At 45.8% G+C, this 22,826-nt stretch overlaps 1 protein-coding gene across 1 annotated transcript in view; it reads left to right on the top strand.

Moving 5' to 3' along the window:
* The window catches only part of jph2 (junctophilin 2), a gene marked incomplete at its 5' end in the record, with an annotated part of 34,471 nt that overhangs the window by 9,871 nt on the left and 1,774 nt on the right, over positions 1-22,826 (top strand). Inside the window, 2 exons of the mRNA XM_083656711.1 lie at positions 19,455-19,573; positions 22,342-22,826. The exon at positions 22,342-22,826 is cut by the window's right edge and continues 471 nt beyond it. Of these exons, the coding sequence (XP_083512837.1) occupies positions 19,455-19,573; positions 22,342-22,826 (604 nt within the window). The remainder of the gene's footprint in view (positions 1-19,454; positions 19,574-22,341) is intronic.

Here is a 22,826-nt window from a genome sequence, read left to right as displayed (position 1 = left end):
AGGTCAGGGCTGCCCTACACGCCAGGACCACCACCTTCAGTTCAGGCACACCAGAACAATACAAGCAGGCACAATATGCCCTCCGGACCGCTATTAAAAAAGCACAGAGAGACTATGGAAGGCAGCTGGAGTCAAAACTGGACACCAACAACCCCAGACACCTGTGGAAAGGCCTCCATGCTGCTACAGACTTCAAAGAGGTGAAACGACAGAACCCCAGCACATCACCCACCCTACCGGACGAACTCAACGCGTTCTACGCTAGGTTCGACCCCTCTGGCAGAGCGCCTCCCATCCCCCCTCTCCCAGCCCTCTCCCACTCCCTCCCCCCCATCACCTCCCACCCTCTCCTCCCCCCCACCCTCCCCTCCCCCCCACCACCACCCCCCCTCTCCGCCCCCCCCTGCCACCTCCCTCCCCCCATCACCCCCCCCTCCTCCCCTGCCACCCCTCCCCCCTCATCACGAGTTTGGTGTCATTTGGAATAACTTTGGTTTTTTGGAAAAAAAAAAAAAAAGACGGATGTCGGATGCAACAATTCAGTAAAAATCAGTAATTGAAGCTAGCCCTTTCAAAGTTGCTGGACACGTAGGAGACAGTCTAAAGCCTACTCTCAGCAAAGGGTAGGCTAATCGGAGCTACGCTGAGCGAGCTGTGGTCCCGCAGAGTTGAAAAAAATAAGAAAACGCACGAAATTACGAAATCCTGCAAAATTTACATCTCTTTTTGGGCCAGGGACACAGTTCCACTCAACCTTGAGCCGAAATTTTGGCTACAGTGTATGTTGACAACCCCTAGTACATGCTCAAACCGTCATTTTGGTTGTAGCTTCAATTACTGAATTTTAGTGAATATAAAGATACGACATTTTTTTTGTAAAGAAAAAAAGTTCCGTTTTGACCTCCCATTTTTTGTGGGCTGAAAGAGGAGTGTGAGAGGAGTTCCCACAAAAAAAATTACACCTTGAAGTTACTTCCCCTAGGAGTTATTCAGGTTTGATTTTTTTTTTTTTTTTTTTTTTTTTTTTTTTTCAAAATTTTTTTTTTTTTTTTTTATAGCCATGTAGGTACTCTAAGGACTCCATTTTTGGCGAGGAGCCCGAAAACCGACTTCATTTTGGCCAAAAAGCAAGGGAAATGGCCGAAACGCGACTTCCGATTTTTAGGGGGCGTTTTGACCTCCCATTTTTTGTCGGCGGGAAGAGGGGTGTGAGAGGAGTTCCCCCAAGAAAGGACAGCCTTCTAGTCCTTTTACTTTAGGAGTTATTAGCACCCCTATTTTCAACATTTTTAAACGATTGGACCGCCCCCCTGCCTAGGGGGAGGGGACTTTGGCTAATCTTTTCTCAGGATCTACTCTCCTATAGGAGGGCTACATGCTCCAATTGAAATTATAGCTCCAGGTGGTCCAGGGGAGTTAATTGACAACCCTAGCTGAAATTTGCACTAGGTTGTTAGGGTTGTAGACCGTTCACCCATGTTGAAGGGCTAAGTTGGAACTAGGGTTAGGAAGTTAGACATGTAGTCTTATGTAGTTTTATGCGCTGGTCCCGAATATGGGCGGGGCTTCCGCCGGAAGTGACCGGAAGTGGGTGTAAATAGGCTTTGAACATGGCATTTTGGCCAACCCTAGGCTGTTTTGCATATGGGTTGTTGGGGGGGTGTCATATGAGCATGAATTGGGTTGATTGGAGTCGTTTGGTGAAACGGCTAAGAGACTTTTTTTTTTTTTTTGTATGGGAAAAGTACTTGGTGTTTTTTTTTTTTTTTTTTTTTTTTTTTTTGCTAATGCTAAGCTAACTTTTTTTATCTTTTTTTTTATGCTAAGGTAATGCTAAGCTAACATGCTAGCAACTTCCCGCACACTCCCGCCGGACCACGACCCGCTACAATTTGCATACCGCCCCAACAGGAGCACAGCGGATGCAGTAGCACACGTGCTCCACACCATTCTTACACCTATGTAAGAATGCTGTTCGTGGACTACAGCTCAGCATTCAACACCATAGTACCCTCCAGGCTGGTAAGCAAACTCAGGGATCTGGGACTAAACACGGCAATGTGCGACTGGATCCTGGATTTCCTAACAGACCGCCGCCAGGTGGTGAGGGTGGGCAACCTCACCTCCTCCCCACTGACCATCAGCATAGGAGCGCCCCAGGGGTGCGTCTCCAGCCCCTTCTGGTACGACCTCTACACCCACGACTGCGTGGCGACTCAAACTTCAAACTCCATTGTGAAGTTTGCAGACGACACAGCAGTCGTGGGGCTGATCTCAGGGGACGACGAGACGGCCTACAGAGAGGAGGTGAGGGTCCTGGAACAATGGTGCCAGGACAACCACCTCTCTCTGAACGTCTCCAAGACCAAGGAGATAATTGTGGACTACAGGAGAGGGGGGGGCGCACACCCCCCAATCACCATCAACGGCGCAGTGGTGGAAAGGGTGGACAGCTTCAAGTACCTGGGAGTCAACATCCACCAGGACCTGACCTGGGCCGGCCACACCGCCACTGTTGTCAAAAAGGCCCAACAGCGAATACACGGACTCAGGCGCCTGAAGAAATTTGGGCTAAGGAAAGAAATCCTCAGGGACTTCTACAGAGGCACCATTGCAAGCCTGCTGACTGGCTGCTTCACCGCCTGGTACGGGAACTGTACCGCCATGGACCGCAGGGCGCTACGGAGGGTGAGGCACGCGGCCCAGCACGTAACAGGAGATGAGTTGCCAGATCTGCATGAACTGTATAACCAGCGGTGCCTCAGGAGGTCCCTGAAGATCATCAAAGACACAAACCATCCCCACAACAGCCTGTTCTCCCTGCTACCCTCAGGGAGGAGATACAGGGTTCCAAAAGCACGCACAAATCGCTTGAGGAACAGTTTCTTCCCGCAGGCCACGAGACTCCTTAACATACACAAATAGTGTAGTAGTCGTACCGTACCGTACTGCAGCTGCTACCATTATGTATGCCTAATGTTTAATTGTATGTTTAATAAGGTACATGCTATTTGCACCTGTATGTCAAATACGTCGAATTTAAAATGTCTGAACACGTCCAACGTATGCACAATGCCTAATGTTAATTGTATGTTTAAACATGCTATTTGCACCTGCATGTCAAATACGTCGAATTTAAAATGTCTGAACACGTCTAACGTATGCACATGACATGTGCACCTATGTGCAATGAATAAGCCACTGACTTGTCTTATCGCTATTCTGCCTTATTGCCTATTGCTGCTTAGTATTGCTTATTGATGCCTATTTCTTATTGCCTATTGCTCATTGCTTGTTGCCTATTTGTACTATGTCATAAACGGAGTCCACAGCACAAGAATTTCACACGTGATACTTGTACCATGGAGTGACAATAAAAATCTAGAATCTTGAATGTGGGCGGGGCCAAGGGCCACATGTGTGGGCTAGAAGGCTGACACTTGGTGGTCGTAGAGTAGCAGGGGGTGCCACAAACATACCAAAAGATCAGCCTTCTAGCCCTCACCTCTCTTGAGAAACAGACGTGTTCACCCTGCATATGTTGGTGTACACCGCGCATGCTTTATCATGTAATATGTAAAAGCTTATATCTCAAAAACGACTCAGGCTAGGAGGCTGAGATTTCAACTGCAGCCTCTCCTTATTATACAGGACCAGCCCTGTGAGTAGCAGGAGGATTGGAAGAAGTTGGATTTTTTGCCTTCGGCAGCTGAGAGCTGGTTTCTAGATTTTGGTCCAAAATTCAAATTGCTCCTATTGACTGGAAACTCAGCACACTAATAGAGCACCGTGGTGGTATTAACATACTTTGGTATCAGCCTCCTAACCTGAGTCGTTTTTGAGATATAAGCTTTTACATATTACATGATAAAGCATGCGCGGTGTACACCAACATAGGCCGGGTGCACACGGCTGTTTCTCAAGAAATGTGTGGGCTAGAAGGCTGACACTTGGTGGTCATAGAGTAGCAGGGGGTGCCACAAACATACCAAAAGATCAGCCTTCTAGCCCTCACCTCTCTTGAGAAACAGCCGTGTTCACCCTGCATATGTTGGTGTACACCGCGCATGCTTTACCATGTAATATGTAAAAGCTTATATCTCAAAAACGACTCAGGCTAGGAGGCTGAGATTTCAACTGCAGTCTCTCCTTATTATACAGGACCAGCCCTGTGAGTAGCAGGACGATTGGAAGAAGTTGGATTTTTTGCCTTCGGCAGCTGAGAGCTGGTTTCCAGATTTTGGTCCAAAATTCAAATTGCTCCTATTGACTGGAAACTCAGCACACTAATAGAGCACCGTGGTGGTATTAACATACTTTGGTATCAGCCTCCTAACCTGAGTCGTTTTTGAGATATAAGCTTTTACATATTACATGATAAAGCATGCGCGGTGTACACCAACATAGGCCGGGTGCACACGGCTGTTTCTCAAGAAATGTGTGGGCTAGAAGGCTGACACTTGGTGGTCATAGAGTAGCAGGGGGTGCCACAAACATACCAAAAGATCAGCCTTCTAGCCCTCACCTCTCTTGAGAAACAGCCGTGTTCACCCTGCATATGTTGGTGTACACCGCGCATGCTTTACCATGTAATATGTAAAAGCTTATATCTAAAAAACGACTCAGGCTAGGAAGCTGAGATTTCAACTGCAGCCTCTCCTTATTATACAGGACCAGCCCTGTGAGTAGCAGGAGGATTGGAAGAAGTTGGATTTTTTGCCTTCGGCAGCTGAGAGCTGGTTTCCAGATTTTGGTCCAAAATTCAAATTGCCCCTATTGACTGGAAACTCAGCACACTAATAGAGCACCGTGGTGGTATTAACATACTTTGGTATCAGCCTCCTAACCTGAGTCGTTTTTGAGATATAAGCTTTTACATATTACATGATAAAGCATGCGCGGTGTACACCAACATAGGCCGGGTGCACACGGCTGTTTCTCAAGAAATGTGTGGGCTAGAAGGCTGACACTTGGTGGTCATAGAGTAGCAGGGGGTGCCACAAACATACCAAAAGATCAGCCTTCTAGCCCTCACCTCTCTTGAGAAACAGCCGTGTTCACCCTGCATATGTTGGTGTACACCGCGCATGCTTTACCATGTAATATGTAAAAGCTTATATCTAAAAAACGACTCAGGCTAGGAGGCTGAGATTTCAACTGCAGCCTCTCCTTATTATACAGGACCAGCCCTGTGAGTAGCAGGACGATTGGAAGAAGTTGGATTTTTTGCCTTCGGCAGCTGAGAGCTGGTTTCCAGATTTTGGTCCAAAATTCAAATTGCTCCTATTGACTGGAAACTCAGCACACTAATAGAGCACCGTGGTGGTATTAACATACTTTGGTATCAGCCTCCTAACCTGAGTCGTTTTTGAGATATAAGCTTTTACATATTACATGATAAAGCATGCGCGGTGTACACCAACATAGGCCGGGTGCACACGGCTGTTTCTCAAGAAATGTGTGGGCTAGAAGGCTGACACTTGGTGGTCATAGAGTAGCAGGGGGTGCCACAAACATACCAAAAGATCAGCCTTCTAGCCCTCACCTCTCTTGAGAAACAGCCGTGTTCACCCTGCATATGTTGGTGTACACCGCGCATGCTTTACCATGTAATATGTAAAAGCTTATATCTCAAAAACGACTCAGGCTAGGAGGCTGAGATTTCAACTGCAGCCTCTCCTTATTATACAGGACCAGCCCTGTGAGTAGCAGGAGGATTGGAAGAAGTTGGATTTTTTGCCTTCGGCAGCTGAGAGCTGGTTTCCAGATTTTGGTCCAAAATTCAAATTGCTCCTATTGACTGGAAACTCAGCACACTAATAGAGCACCGTGGTGGTATTAACATACTTTGGTATCAGCCTCCTAACCTGAGTCGTTTTTGAGATATAAGCTTTTACATATTACATGATAAAGCATGCGCGGTGTACACCAACATAGGCCGGGTGCACACGGCTGTTTCTCAAGAAATGTGTGGGCTAGAAGGCTGACACTTGGTGGTCATAGAGTAGCAGGGGGTGCCACAAACATACCAAAAGATCAGCCTTCTAGCCCTCACCTCTCTTGAGAAACAGCCGTGTTCACCCTGCATATGTTGGTGTACACCGCGCATGCTTTACCATGTAATATGTAAAAGCTTATATCTAAAAAACGACTCAGGCTAGGAGGCTGAGATTTCAACTGCAGCCTCTCCTTATTATACAGGACCAGCCCTGTGAGTAGCAGGAGGATTGGAAGAAGTTGGATTTTTTGCCTTCGGCAGCTGAGAGCTGGTTTCCAGATTTTGGTCCAAAATTCAAATTGCTCCTATTGACTGGAAACTCAGCACACTAATAGAGCACCGTGGTGGTATTAACATACTTTGGTATCAGCCTCCTAACCTGAGTCGTTTTTGAGATATAAGCTTTTACATATTACATGATAAAGCATGCGCGGTGTACACCAACATAGGCCGGGTGCACACGGCTGTTTCTCAAGAAATGTGTGGGCTAGAAGGCTGACACTTGGTGGTCATAGAGTAGCAGGGGGTGCCACAAACATACCAAAAGATCAGCCTTCTAGCCCTCACCTCTCTTGAGAAACAGCCGTGTTCACCCTGCATATGTTGGTGTACACCGCGCATGCTTTACCATGTAATATGTAAAAGCTTATATCTAAAAAACGACTCAGGCTAGGAGGCTGAGATTTCAACTGCAGCCTCTCCTTATTATACAGGACCAGCCCTGTGAGTAGCAGGAGGATTGGAAGAAGTTGGATTTTTTGCCTTCGGCAGCTGAGAGCTGGTTTCCAGATTTTGGTCCAAAATTCAAATTGCTCCTATTGACTGGAAACTCAGCACACTAATAGAGCACCGTGGTGGTATTAACATACTTTGGTATCAGCCTCCTAACCTGAGTCGTTTTTGAGATATAAGCTTTTACATATTACATGATAAAGCATGCGCGGTGTACACCAACATAGGCCGGGTGCACACGGCTGTTTCTCAAGAAATGTGTGGGCTAGAAGGCTGACACTTGGTGGTCATAGAGTAGCAGGGGGTGCCACAAACATACCAAAAGATCAGCCTTCTAGCCCTCACCTCTCTTGAGAAACAGCCGTGTTCACCCTGCATATGTTGGTGTACACCGCGCATGCTTTACCATGTAATATGTAAAAGCTTATATCTAAAAAACGACTCAGGCTAGGAGGCTGAGATTTCAACTGCAGCCTCTCCTTATTATACAGGACCAGCCCTGTGAGTAGCAGGACGATTGGAAGAAGTTGGATTTTTTGCCTTCGGCAGCTGAGAGCTGGTTTCCAGATTTTGGTCCAAAATTCAAATTGCTCCTATTGACTGGAAACTCAGCACACTAATAGAGCACCGTGGTGGTATTAACATACTTTGGTATCAGCCTCCTAACCTGAGTCGTTTTTGAGATATAAGCTTTTACATATTACATGATAAAGCATGCGCGGTGTACACCAACATAGGCCGGGTGCACACGGCTGTTTCTCAAGAAATGTGTGGGCTAGAAGGCTGACACTTGGTGGTCATAGAGTAGCAGGGGGTGCCACAAACATACCAAAAGATCAGCCTTCTAGCCCTCACCTCTCTTGAGAAACAGCCGTGTTCACCCTGCATATGTTGGTGTACACCGCGCATGCTTTACCATGTAATATGTAAAAGCTTATATCTCAAAAACGACTCAGGCTAGGAGGCTGAGATTTCAACTGCAGCCTCTCCTTATTATACAGGACCAGCCCTGTGAGTAGCAGGAGGATTGGAAGAAGTTGGATTTTTTGCCTTCGGCAGCTGAGAGCTGGTTTCCAGATTTTGGTCCAAAATTCAAATTGCTCCTATTGACTGGAAACTCAGCACACTAATAGAGCACCGTGGTGGTATTAACATACTTTGGTATCAGCCTCCTAACCTGAGTCGTTTTTGAGATATAAGCTTTTACATATTACATGATAAAGCATGCGCGGTGTACACCAACATAGGCCGGGTGCACACGGCTGTTTCTCAAGAAATGTGTGGGCTAGAAGGCTGACACTTGGTGGTCATAGAGTAGCAGGGGGTGCCACAAACATACCAAAAGATCAGCCTTCTAGCCCTCACCTCTCTTGAGAAACAGCCGTGTTCACCCTGCATATGTTGGTGTACACCGCGCATGCTTTACCATGTAATATGTAAAAGCTTATATCTAAAAAACGACTCAGGCTAGGAGGCTGATATTTCAACTGCAGCCACCCCTTTTATAGAGGACCAGCCCTGTGAGTAGCAGGAGGATTGGAAGAAGTTGGATTTTTTGCCTTCGGCAGCTGAGAGCTGGTTTCCAGATTTTGGTCCAAAATTCAAATTGCTCCTATTGACTGGAAACTCAGCACACTAATAGAGCACCGTGGTGGTATTAACATACTTTGGTATCAGCCTCCTAACCTGAGTCGTTTTTGAGTTATAAGCTTTTACATATTACATGATAAAGCATGCGCGGTGTACACCAACATATGCCGGGTGCACACGGCTGTTTCTCAAGAAATGTGTGGGCTAGAAGGCTGACACTTGGTGGTCGTAGAGTAGCAGGGGGTGCCACAAACATACCAAAAGATCAGCCTTCTAGCCCTCACCTCTCTTGAGAAACAGCCGTGTTCACCCTGCATATGTTGGTGTACACCGCGCATGCTTGGCTAGGCTTGGCTAATGTGTACTAGGCTCTATTAGGCTGTGCTAGGCTGGACTAGGCTGGGGTGTACTAGGATATATTCAGCGGTACTATGCTATACTAGAATGTATTAGGCTGTGCTAAGCTACACTGTAATGTACTTGGCTTTACTGAACTATACTATAATGTACAAGGCTCTATTTGGGTGTACTGGGCTGGACTAGGCTGTACTAGCCTGGGCTAGGCTAGACTAGGGTGAACTAGGATATACTCAACTGTACTAGGCTATACTATAAATTACTAGGCTCTATTAGGATGTAGTAGGTTGTAATGGGATGTACTATGCTGGGCTAGGCTGGAGTAGGCTGTACTATGCTGTAGTACAATGTACTAGGCTATACTACAATGTAATAGGCTCTATTAAGGTGTACTAGCTTGTACTAGGATGAGCTAGGCTGTACTAGGCTCCATTAGGCTGTGCTAGGCTGGACTAGACTGGGCTAGGCTAGACTAGGGTGTACTAGGCTATATTCAGCTGTACTAGGCTATACTAGAATGTACTAGACTGTACTAGAATGTACTAGGCTGTGCTAAGCTACACTATAATGCACTTGGCTTTACTGAACTATACTATGATGTACAAGGCTCTATTTGGGTGTACTGGGCTGGACTAGGCTGTACTAGCCTGGGCTAGGCTAGACTAGGGTGAACTAGGATATACTCAACTGTACTAGGCTATACTATAAATTACTAGGCTCTATTAGGATGTAGTAGGTTGTAATAGGATGTACTATGCTGGGCTAGGCTGGAGTAGGCTGTACTAGGCTGTACTATGCTGTAGTACGATGTACTAAGCTATACTACAATGGGCTATACAGGGCTGGTCCTCTATAATAAGGAGAAGCTGCAGTTGAAATATCAGCCTCCTAGCCTGAGTCGTTTTTGAGATACAAGCTTTTACATATTACATCCCCTGTATAAATAAAGGTAAAAAAAAAAAAAAAAAGATAAAGCATGCACGGTGTACACCAACATATGCAGGGTGAACACGGCTCAAAATGGCTCAAATGGCTCTCTGCTCCCCTCTATTGACAAAATATAGTCAGTACAGACATGTTCACGAAAGAAAGTAGCAAGTGTTCAGTAACCTAAGTTACTGAGGTTCGTGAACACGAAATGTCTTCCGGCACGAGTTGTTCATTTGCCTTAGTTTTTTGTATTGAGCACTGCCTGCTGTGCACACACTTTTATTATTATTATTACCATTATTATTATTATTATTATTATTATTATTATTATTATTATTATTATTATTATTATGCCTTAGTTTCCAGCACCTTCACTCGGGTGTGGCGGTTGATTTTGTTTCCTACATCTAAGTTGAGTCATGTGGAAAATAGCTGTTGGCATTATTGCACATTGTATTAATAACGACATTTGGTTTGCTCAAAATGTCAACCAGAAGGTGCCAAAGGTGACAAAGGAGTCAGTGATTCATGCTATTGTCAGAGAACAGGCAACACACAGGGGACACCCATTGTCTTTTTATAGCCCTGCTTTAGTGCTCAGACGAGGGAGGTAGTGATAATGCCGCAGCAGATACCTTTGGCTACCTCGACGAATTCAACACAACTGGAAGATATTAGTAGCACATTAATAGGTTTACTTAACTTAGCGCAGCGTGTGCAACTCGGGCCTTCTGTTTTTGACCAACATGCGCCACTTGAGTTTGAATGTGAGCAGAGCTAACAGACGTCCTGTGTGTCCTAAGTGTGTGACATGTCCAAGTGTTGATCGTGAGTAATCACTGTCATTTACCTGTCCGACAAAGAGAGGGAGGTCAGAGCAGTTTGACCTCTAGGTCAGAGCATTTTGACCTCTAGGTCAGAGCAGTTTGACCTCTAGGTCATCATCGCCCGCAGCATCCCCTCTCACTCGACAAAACCAAACCCAGCAAATAATAGGAGTGTTTTTTTAAATAAGCATATTCGGAGAGTGTTTTTTTTATAAGCATATTCGGAGTGTTTTTTTTATAAGCATATTCGGAGTGTTTTTTTTTATAAGCATATTCGGAGAGTGTGTTTTTTTTATAAGCATATTCGTAACGTGCACATCATGTTACCCGTAGGTTTGTCTAACCTTACAAGGCGGTGGTGTTTCTATCTTCAGCCAATCTTCAGCACCTGAAGTAAGCCCAGTGTTTACAGCAGGGCGGCTTGTGCTGATGGACCACAGACCCTGTCCCAGTGTCCCAGGGGCAGATGGAAATCTAAATATTTTAGCGTAAGGATAAGCAGTATTGTCAGAGTTATGGCCGAGTGTTGCTTCTATGATGGCTTGAAGCTTCACTTCCATCATCTCCACAGACGGAGCCTTCAGCCTTCCATGAATAGGCATGAGGTTAAATCCAGGCGCCTGGATACAGATGAGAAACGCGTAGTATTTATGTAGTGACTACTCTCAACAGCACCTTGGTGGCCTTCACTTTGTCCACACCAAACATGTCTCCATCCATTTTCAAAATGCTTTTGTGTATAGAGAGGCAAAGTGAACGTCACTTCCTGCTTCAGCGCTGTACCAGAGATTTTCTTCCGCAATTTATTTTCCCCTAGACATTTCGTAAAATGCTTATAAAAATAGTTTTACTTGGTCAAACCAAACGGTTCAGCTATATTTAGAATCGGGAGAGAGTATAGAACATTTAACTCTGACCAAAACTTTAAAAAACAAGATAAAAAAAATAATTTCTTTAAACCCACATTTTTTACACTTTGGTCCGAGTGTAATGTTATGCGGTCTCTCCTGTTTCTAAATATAGCTGAACCGTTTGGTTTGAACAAGTAAAACTATGTTTATAAGCATTTTACGAAATGTCTATGGGAAAATAAATGGCGGATGAAAATGTCTGGTACAGTGCTGAAGCAGGAAGTGACGTTCCCCTTTGGCTCTCTATAAAACTCACAACTACTGCACAAGTAGGGGTGTGGATCTTTGGGTATCTCACGATTCGATTCCCGATTCCTGATGTCACGTTTCGATTCAAAATCGATTTTCGATTCAAAAGGATTCCTGATTCACAATCGATTCTCGATTCAGTACATAGCCTATAGGGGGTTTTCAGGATCTACTCCAGTCTGCTGCTGTGTGCTAAGAAAGGTAACAGGTAAACATTTATTCATGCTAAACTTGCACAAATAAAAACATAGTGTTTCTCAGTTCTCAGTGAGTAATAAAAAATAAAAAAATAAAAAAATAATCGATTCTTGGGAGTTGTGAATCGATTCCGAATCATGGAAGAGAAGAATCGCGATTCGCACATGAATGAGTTTTTTCTGGCCACCCTAGAAACACTTAGAAACAACTAAACAGCAGCTACTGGTAAAGGCTCTGCACTTTACATTTAGCGTTAGCAGCTAGCCAGTGCACGTTGATGAGACAAAACCAAAGAGATGTGACAGATCTGTTCCTGGCAGATCTGGTCCTGCCAGATCTGTTCCTGCCAGATCTGGTCCTGCCAGATCTGTTCCTGCCAGATCTGTTCCTGACAGTGCGTATGCTCTCTCTCTGCAGATGAAGTCAGGGCTTATAAATAAATACATTGTGCAACCTGTCTGCCGGGGATGCCAGACACCCGCCTCCCAAAGCCAGCGTAGCTGTAGCTACGTTTTCCCCTGGCTTTGAGTCTGGACGTGGACGTTGTTCTGTTGCGTGGTGCTGCTGCTGTCTGGAGGAGCTGTGTGGACGGGACAGGACAGGGTGTAAATGACGCACAGCCAGGGGGCCCTGTGGTCACAGACGAGCACAGCCAGGGGGCCCTGTGGTCACAGACGAGCCCTGACTAAATATGGACAGGCTGTATTGCTGTATCACAATCACTGGGGAATGCAACAGCTGATTACCCCCCCTCCCCCCCCCGCCTCTTTTCCTCCTCTATAGTCGTCACAGACAGACACCCAGACTGTTTTCTTATGCTCTTCCTCTTCCTCTTCCTCCCATCCCCCTTCCCATAAAACATAAAACTCACGTCTGTTACTTCTGCAGCAACTCAGAGACTTGTTGCATTGCGGCATAATAACTCTGCTCGCCAGCCGATAGCTGCTCACATCCAGCTCATAATCTTCAAACCATTTCTTTCAGGTGACACCAGCTTCTTCCCAGTGCAGCAGCAGCAGCAGCAGCAGCAGCAGCTAGCGCTTTAGCAGCGCCGCTACCCGGCGGCAAAGTGACAGGTCACAGACACCAGTGCGTCTTACGTAAGCAGCGGTGTCAAATGCTTTCCACGGATATAAATATGACACACCTCATAAGCAAGTACTTGGGGTATAGGGGGGGGGGTTAGCGACACTAAAGCTAGGTGTGGTGCTGCATATAGCCTAACTGTATACTGCTAACTTAGCGTATACAGTGAGGCTATATGCAGCACCACACCTAGCTTTAGTTGTGTGGCTTAGGCTTACACGCTCGGCCGCTGGTACTCTTGCATTTTGTGTTGGCGAGCGATGGCGGCTAGCGGCCTCACCTGTGAACAGCTTCCTGTTCAGCTCAAGAGTCAGAGTCCCGTTTGGGCTCTTCCTCTTCCTGATGAGTAATCGTGCCATTGAGGAAAGCCGATAAGCGATTGAGGAAATTGACGAGCTTTTAACTCTATTTCTCATCCCGTGTGACCTCTGACCTGTGAGCAATGTTGCCAATTAGGGGGTAGCAATTAGCACATAATACAAGTGTGCTTTGCCACAGTCACTGAATTATGCTCTGAAACATTGAGTCATCTTTTTATAGAAACTCAATCACTCTCTCTCCCTCCCTCTGTCTCTCTCTCCCTCTGTCTCTTTCTCTCTGTGTGTGTGTGTGTGTGTGTGTGTGTGTGTGTGTGTGTGTGTGTCTCTCTCTCTCTCTCTCACACACGCACACGCACACACATAGACAAACAAACGCAGTCATGCACTTGCTATAGTTGAATAGGATCCTCTACAGAGATCCAGTGTCGCATGCCAAACGGACAGAATCTCTGTTGCCATCAGAAGACTGCAGGGCAACTGCAGCGTGAAACAGACGGTCGCAAAACAGTCCAGACGGGTCAGAGACGTGCGGTCGAGTCTGTCGGAGGAAAGGCTTCCACACGCGCGCGCAGTATCGACACACACACACACACACACACAACAGCATTGACGCCATGCTTACTTTCCTCTGAAATCTCACAGCTCCAGGTGTTGAGGACAGCAGCTTCTTGACATCTGAGTCTCTTCTGACATCTCATCACTGCTCAGAATACAACAGCCAACAGAGTCTCCTTAGGGGAGAACCCTAAAAGCACACTGGGTATTTAGGTCAACGTTTCAAATATCAGCGTTGGTTTGCAGAGGACTGAAGGGAGACAGTGGGAGAGCAACACAGGCTGGAGTAGTTGTACAGCTTCACCTCTGGAGGATTGGGGAGCCAAGAAGATGTTGCATCAAATCTGCTCATTCATGAAGTCAGATCTTAGTCATGATGGCGCTCCAGTCCACAAAGTATCACTGCAGACATGATGTGACTAGTATGTGCAAAGCTAACCTGTAGGCCAGTGGTTCTCAAATGGGGGTCCGGGGACCCCCAGGGGTCCGTGGCAATTTGCCAGGGGGTCCGCGAAAAGTTTTCAGGATTTTTTTTTTTTTTTTTTGCAAAAGCTTCATAGTTCAAAGAAAATATTTATGCTTAAATCTAAAATCGTTCATGGATTACATTCTAATCTAACAAACCTATCAATTTAAAAGTCAAGCACGTGACCGTGGAAACAATTATAAGCTTAGCCCAAAATCACAAATCAGAATGATATATTTTCTATCTTGTAGTAAGGGGTCCTTGGCTGAAAAACATTTGAGAACCTCTGCTGTAGGCTACCTACTTCGTTGAGTTGTATGACTAGATGATTTTGATGACGTGAGGTTTGTTTACAGTCTCTGTTGCATGCTGCACAAAACGCTGCACTCGTACATATCTGTGCTGCTGGAACTGCATCCAACTACTCTGCTCTGATATTGTATTTCTGTATAGAGAGGCAAAGTGAACGTCACTTCCTGCTTAAGTACTGTACCAGAGATTTTCAACCGCCATTTATTTTCCCATAGACATTTCGTAAAATGCTTATAAAAATAGTTGTACTTGGTCAAACCAAACGGTTCAGATATATTTAGAGTCGGGAGAGACCATAGAACATTTCATTTGGTCCAAAACTTTAAAAAAACAAGATTAGTGAAATGTTATCTGATCTCTCCTGTTTCTAAATATATCTGAACCGTTTGGTTTGACCAAGTAAAACTATTTTTATAAGCATTTTATGAAATGTCTATGGGAAAATAAATGCGGATGAAAATACAGTGCTGAAGCAGGAAGTGACGTTTGGCTCTCTATTGACCAGCACTCAATGGGCAGTGAGTGGTGTTGTAGCAGCGAGTCAGTTTGCTGGAACAAGCCATCTGTCAGCTGCTTCTCCTCAGTGCTGGTCAAGGGTGCCAGATAGCCTCCCACTCAATACTAAGCACAAAATCAGATGCTAGTATACAATATAATTTTTGTTGGTGTCGTAACACAGCCAGCAAATGAGGGAGAATTGATCTATGGGGTGGCTATAGGCAGTTTGCAGGAAGAAGCCATCTGTCGCCATGCTTTCTCCTCCGCCCACTAACTGGCAACCGAGCCACTAACTGGCAACCGAGCCAGCAGAACTGACTGGCTGCCATCTTGTTAACGATTCAACACGCCGTTGTGTGTTGGGTCCACCAGGAGCACTTTTCTACCATTTACACCGTGTGAGCCTGTTTTGGGCCATCTGCTTGTTGTTGTGATTAATGTAACGCACTCGAGTAGAACCAGTGAAAAAACGGGTTGTTAGATTCATCTGTGTGTGCACAAACCAACTGCTCAGATTCATCTGTGTGTGCACAAACCCACTGTTCAGATTCATCTGTGTGTGCACAAACCAACTGTCTATTATTGCATTATCGATTATAGATGTTTCACACATAACTTCATCACCTCAACGTGAAACATGGTAAATATACAAAATACACCAAATTTAGTGGCATTTCAATAGTAGCAATTATATATATTTAATCAAATGTCAATTATTGTATGTTTACACAGTGTGTGTGTGTGTGCGTGCGTGCGTGCGTGCGTGCGTGTGTGTGTGCGTGTGTGTGTGTGTGTGCGTGCGCATGTGCATGCCCGTGTGTGCGTGTGCGTGCATGTGTGTGCTTGTGTGTGTGTCTGTGTGTGTTTGTGCGTGCGTGCATGCGTGCGTGCGTGTGCTTGTGTCTGTGTGTGTATGTCTGTGTGTGTGTGTATGTGTATGTTTGTGCGTGCGTCAGTAGCGGAGCGTACACCGGGGCAGAGGGTGCGCCCGCCCCGGGGCCCACTCGTCAGGGGGGCCCATAAAAAGGCCAGGCCACCGGGCCTGGCTGGCAACCTGTGTTTTTCTTTTTCTTCTTCAGAACAAGCTTGTCTGAAAGTGGCTTCACTGTAGGCTTTCTTGGACATAATATTACTTGGCTCAATGAGTGACAAATTGTGTTTTGGGATATAGGGGCTATCAGCTATTTTACAGTTGTGACTTAAAATGACTATTTAATAAAGTCAGTGGTGTGAGTGTGAGAGGAATTCAATCAATAGACAATAACATTGGTGTGTTTAAAATTAGATATTCCACTAAATATGGCTAAAACCGATTCAAACATGCAAAAAAGGCAAATTTTTCTTCGCAGCCTGGCCTGGCCTTCGAAAAAAAAAAAAAAAAAAAAAAAAAAAATTGATGGGGCCCCCCTAAGAGCTTCGCCCCCTCTGGGCTGATAGGGTCGCTCCACCCCTGGCGTGCGTGCATGTGTGTGCGTGTGCTTGTGTGTGTGTGTGCGTGCGTGCGTGTATTTATGGATTGTGGTTTGAGTTGATGTAAGTTGTACTGTTGCCAGCGCCTTCTTGGCAGTTGGAAATAACAGCTGCTGAATAGCACCGACTCTGTTATTCTTGTCTAAACTTTATCAAGCGTTTCAATCCCATTATCAGCCTGTGGGCCTGGGAGAGGTGGGCTAGAAGCTCCTGGAAGAGGAGGTGTTGACTGTGTGTGGACAGGTGGAGCTCCTCTGTATCAAGCAGGGGGAACCTCAAGAGCTTCTTAATTGTTCCAGTGGGAAGTGCCTATGCCCCACCGAGTCTTCAAGTGGACAGGGGGCTATTTTCAGCCCAGTGTAACGTTACAGTATGTCAAGTATTCCCAGAGTAATCACAATCAGTAATACTCCCCGTTAATGTGGAAAAGACAGACACCCATAGCATTGAACTTTCTGCTCTCAGCCGCTGGGTTTAAACCTGAGGGGGGAGAGAGGCAGATAGACCATCACTCTCAAGCTATTGGTCCACACGCCCTGAAGCAGATAGACCATCACTCTCAAGCTATTGGTCCACACGCCCTGAAGCAGATAGACCATCACTCTCAAGCTATTGGTCCACACGTCCTGAAGCAGATAGACCATCACTCTCAAGCTATTGGTCCACACATCCTGAAGCAGATAGACCATCACTCTCAAGCTATTGGTCCACACGTCCTGAAGCAGATAGACCATCACTCTCAAGCTATTGGTCCACACGTCCTGAAGCAGATAGACCATCACTCTCAAGCTATTGGTCCACACGCCCTGAAGCAGATAGACCATCACTCTTAAGCTATTGGTCCACACGTCCTGAAGCAGATAGACCATCACTCTCAAGCTATTGGTCCACACGCCCTGAAGCAGATAGACCATCACTCTCAAGCTATTGGTCCACACGCCCTGAAGCAGATAGACCATCACTCTCAAGCTATTGGTCCACACGCCCTGAAGCAGATAGACCATCACTCTTAAGCTATTGGTCCACACGTCCTGAAGCAGATAGACCATCACTCTCAAGCTATTGGTCCACACGCCCTGAAGCAGATAGACCATCACTCTTAAGCTATTGGTCCACACGTCCTGAAGCAGATAGACCATCACTCTCAAGCTATTGGTCCACACGCCCTGAAGCAGTGAGGCAAACTGCACAACCTTCACACAGTGTTCAATACTCAGCCCAAGTACTGTACATGCCTTACTGCTGCTGTGCTGTAGTGTTATAGAGAGAGCCAAAGTGAACGTCACTTCCTGCTTCAGCACTGTACCAGAGATTTTCATCCGCCATTTATTTTCCCATAGACATTTCGTAAAATGCTTATAAAAATAGTTGTACTTGTTCAAACCAAACGGTTCAGATATATTTAGAAACAGGAGAGACCGCATAACATTTTCCTCTGACCGAAACGTCAGAAAAAGATTTTTTTTTTTCGATGTTGTTTTTTAAAGTTTTCGTCCAAGTGAAATGCTCTATGGTCTCTCCCGATTCTAAATATATCTGAACCGTTTGGTTTGACCAAGTACAATTATTTTAATAAGCATTTTACAAAATGTCTATGGGAAAATAAATGGCGGAAGAAAATCTCTGGTACAGTGCTGAAACAGGAAGTGACGTTCCCTTTGCCTCTCTTTGCTACGTAAGCCCAAGTACTGTACATGTCTTACTGCTGTGCTGTAGTGTTATAGTTACTCTACTCTCTCTTCATACAGATTCCAAACCAATCACCCCAATCCAATTGCCCTGTGTGGGAAGTTGAAGTTGAAGTTGAAATATTCTGCATATAAATATTATATATATATATATATATATATATATATATATATATATATATATATATATATATATATATACACACACACACACACACACACACACACACACACACACACACACACACACACACACACACACACACACACACACACACACACACACACACATGATAATGGATCCCTCTGCAGCTCCCTGGCAGTAGCTCATGATTGTCTTGGTGGGGGTGTTAAAAGCATCATTTATTTCTGTCCCAGAGTCGACCAACAGCAGAAAATGACACCCTCTCTCACGCTATAGCTAATAATACCACTAATGAACCATATGACCAGGCCTCCATGTGGACATGATTGAATATTATAAACAAGACCTCCGTTGTGACATTTCGCTCAGTCTTAAACCGGCTATGAATTGATCATGTTGTGTGATCGGCTATATCGCATGTCCATCTCCTTCCTCAGCAGGGTCCGTAGTTCAGTTGTGAGGGTATGGTCGTCTCTATAGCGTGAAGTGGGGACTTTCTCATTAGGTTTTTGTCCAGACGTCCAGAAGTGTCTTCCCAAAGAGACGAGGGGCAATGTCCGTGGAGTTCGCAGACACAAAAGTGACAATCAGATTCAGATTCAGATACTTTTATTGCCACGCAACCAGGTTGGTGGTAGTTAGTTTCAGTACATGATGTTGTAGCTCTGACATAACATGGAAACAGGACATTGATACATTTAGACAATTAGACAGTTACGCCGTTCCCACTTCCAACAATAAATACATAAATACAGGATACAATAAGACCAACAGACGTATATTCTGATCTGAGAGAGTGTGATAATGTCATTCTCCATTCATTTCTGCTGAAGGTTCAGCACTTTGGTCTCTTTGTCTTTCGTGAAAATTGGTCGGTTTGTTGTTGAACCGTCACAAAGGCTGCTTCAGCACAGACTGAAAACTGTATACCACACTATGTGTAGTTATTATACCAAAACAACGCATAAAGGCTATTTTCAAAGGTCTGAATGGATTGCCAGCCTATTAATATGAATTGATTCGGATTATGTTTCCGTCCTACCAGGCAATCGATCTAAGCAACACTAAGAGAGTGAACAGGTGTGATTGATTTGTGCTGTAACTCATGATGTCCCCCTGCAGGACGTCCCACGCCAAAGCCAAGGCAGACGGAGCAGAACAGGCCTCTCAGGCATCCAACAGTGAGTCAGGGATCGCCAGATTGGTGGCCAGAGAACTTTCTCCTTCCTTCTACCAGCCAGGTGAGTAGACTTCAACACTGCAAAATGGCTCAAAACTGTAGGAGTAGTACACAAAAGCACCCTAGCTAAAAAAAAATGTATGCATTTGTGCTACCAGTTTTACTGTCAAACCCCAAGGTCTCTAGATAAAGGTAAAGTCCCACTGATTGTCACACACCTGAGTGTGCGAAATTTGTTCTCCGCATTTGACCCATCTCCTGGGGGAGCGGTGAGCGGCAGCAGCAGTGCCGCGCTCGGGAATCATTTGGTGATCTAACCCCCCAATTCCAACTCCAATGCTGAGTGCCAAGCAGGGAGGCAAACGGGTCCCATTTTTATAGTCTTTGGTATGACTCGGCCGGGGATCGAACTCACGACCTCCCAGTCTCAGGGCGGACACTCAAACCACAAGGCCACTGAGCTGATAGATAGTCTGGAGATAGTCTAGTCTGCTAGATAGTAGATCTTGTAGATACACGTTTCCTACTAGAAAATACCATTTAGGTCCAATTGTATCTTCTAGTAGGAAACTTGTATCGACCATCATTGCTTTCCTGTGTGATGTGTGAATACAGCACTAAAGACTACAAATGCACCCAGAAGGCAAACTGTTGGCACTGTTGGTGGACTACCCTTTTTCGATGGAAACTTCGAGGCTATAAAAGGCAACTGCGAAGATAAACCTCTAGCCACATACCTCTCACCACATACAGTATCTAGCCTTATGCCCCACTATGTGACCCTGTGTGAAACTACAGCTTCAGCGAGCAGATCGTGGGTTGACAAGGGTAGTCACCTCTGAAGGTCTAAAAAAAGGAGCGTCTTATTGGGTGGAAGGGATGATATCGGTTTCCTTGCAAGTCTCCCTTGTGGCACACACACACACACACACACACACACACACACACACACACACACACACACACACACACACACACACACACACACACACGCACACATTCACACAAAAGCACGAGAAGCTTGTACGAGACTCAAACTACACACTGATTTAAAAAAAACTAGGTGGCGCTGAGTGACTGCCTGAGATGTCTGTTGCTAATGCAAGAAGACCACAGCCTGGTTGAGTTCTCCTAGGCGTTCTTCCGTGAAAGATCTCTCACCACCAACCAAGGAGATAACAACAAAGACATAGTCATGGTGTAGCGCTGTCAGCTAGCAGTTTGTGAGATTCACTTTTGGTCCAAAGTGACTTTAGCAAACACGTCTCTAGTGTTGCCGTCGGTGTTTATCTTGGCCTCTGCTGCCTATTTGATATGGATCAGGCCAAAGCAATCAATGATCTACTTTGGAGATGGTCACTCTACACGATGCTTCCCGCTGTGTCGGAAGGGCGGACTGTGTTACCGCTTCACTGACTCCATTAACAAATATAGATTGTCTCAAATCCACTACAAGCTGTACTTCCTAGCGACTGAGGTTTCCCATTTACCATTACTGAAGTCACAAGACATTAGTCTTGCTTAGGGAGAGGAGGTAAACTCCATCTCCAGAATGTCCTCCAGGAGCTATTTCCTGCAGTGGAAGTCTAAAGAGAGGCAGGTGCTCCATGATAACCAGCAGGGCCCGGTTGCACCAACTGGTCTTACACTGGTCTTAAGCTAAGTTGGTCGTAACTTTACGACCTAACAGCTACGCCGGTTGCACCAAGACGGCTTAAGCCTTCTTTTCACTACGCCCAGGCGTAAGAGTTACGCCTGGTCAGGAGGAAAATAAAAATAAAATAAACTTTACCACTGTTCCTTCAGAAGTTGTAGCTGTCAGAGACTGTGTTGCATAGTTGATTGCTCTATTGCTGACAAAAATGTATTATACGAGGGATCAGCCAAGCAGCATTTTGGTAAACAAACCACTGGGTGGCAACACCAATGGAACCCTATCGGAGCCCAAGTGGTGCGAGGCGTGAGTGTCTGACTCTAGCTCGCTAACTCTGTTTACATTTAAAAAACTGCGACAGTTCACACAACGTTAACACGACATGCATATATTATACATCAAACTCTTGAGCTAATTCTGCTCTCACTCAGAATGTCAAAATATAAGCGATGTGATGTATAGTTTTTGAGATATTAACGTTTGTTTGGCACAACTCATACTAGTTAACTGCCGCGGGGTTCCGCATTTCTGGGTGGCAAGTGACGTCACGCTGATTCGACATTGTATGTCGCTTTGGATAAAAGCGTCTGCCAAATGGCGTAATGTAATGTAACCCATTATGATTCAGATATCTTGAGGTGACAGGTCAAGGGACCCGTTTGAAACTGGCCGTGCCAGTTTTTCCCTCACCAAAATCTAGTCTAAATTTGGAGCGTTATTTAGCCCCCTTGCTGACAAGCTAGCATGTCATGGTTGGTATCACTGGATGCCTTAGGTCTTCTAGTTTCATATGATATCAGTCGCTTTGCTCTAGCTTTAAAAATGAGCCTGCTACAACCTCTGAAAAACAGTAGAATTAGCCACGGAATCATTTTGGCTGATGCCCCAGGGCACTCACCCTGCCCATAGAGTTGCTAATCCGGGCTTGATGATAACTAGGAAATATCTGTAAGATGTAGCTATACAATCATGAAAGTAGTAATTCCATCTTCATAATGAATACATTTAAAAAGTGCTTCATTGATACAATTTGATCAGATCGCCTATTTCATCAGAGGGCAGCAGTGTTACGAGAACAGTGACTGCCATAAGGAAGTGTATCATGAGAAAACAGTATCGTGTGTACATGTACCGATTGCAAAGCATTGATTGTAAACTCCTCTGCTGCACCGCAGGCCCCGAGTATCTGAAGAAGAGAGTCTTACATGAGGTGGCGGAGGGCCACGAGAACGCAGACACTGGCATGCACGAGCCGCTGCTCGCTGAGGAGGAGCCCATGCCCACGCCCCCCGAGAGCCCGCTGATGATGAACGAGCTGGACGGCTTCATGCCCGCCGGCTCCACCCCGGCCCGCACGCCCTCCCCCAGCCCGGGCATCACCAACAAGGAGAACTTCCTCAGCCCGGGCAGCTGGAACGGCGACAAGAGCAATAAGAGCGTTGGCAGCCGGGGTAACAGTAGACCCAACAGCAGGCCCAACAGTCGCCCCGCTACCCCCTCTGTGCCCGCTCCTCCCGCCCCGGCTGCTGCTGCTGCTCCCGAGGGCGGCAGCGCCTCCGGCAGCCGCGGCCCCTCTCGCACCCCCAGCCGCCAGAGCAGCAGCAAGCAGGCCGAGCAGGGCTCCGACCTGGAGATCAAGGCCCTGCAGAAGTTTGACGAG

The sequence above is a fragment of the Poromitra crassiceps genome (genome assembly GCF_964638095.1).
Source record: "Poromitra crassiceps genome assembly, chromosome: 20".
NCBI classification, from domain to species: domain Eukaryota; kingdom Metazoa; phylum Chordata; class Actinopteri; order Beryciformes; family Melamphaidae; genus Poromitra; species Poromitra crassiceps.
This window is presented reverse-complemented; position numbering and strand designations above follow the sequence as displayed.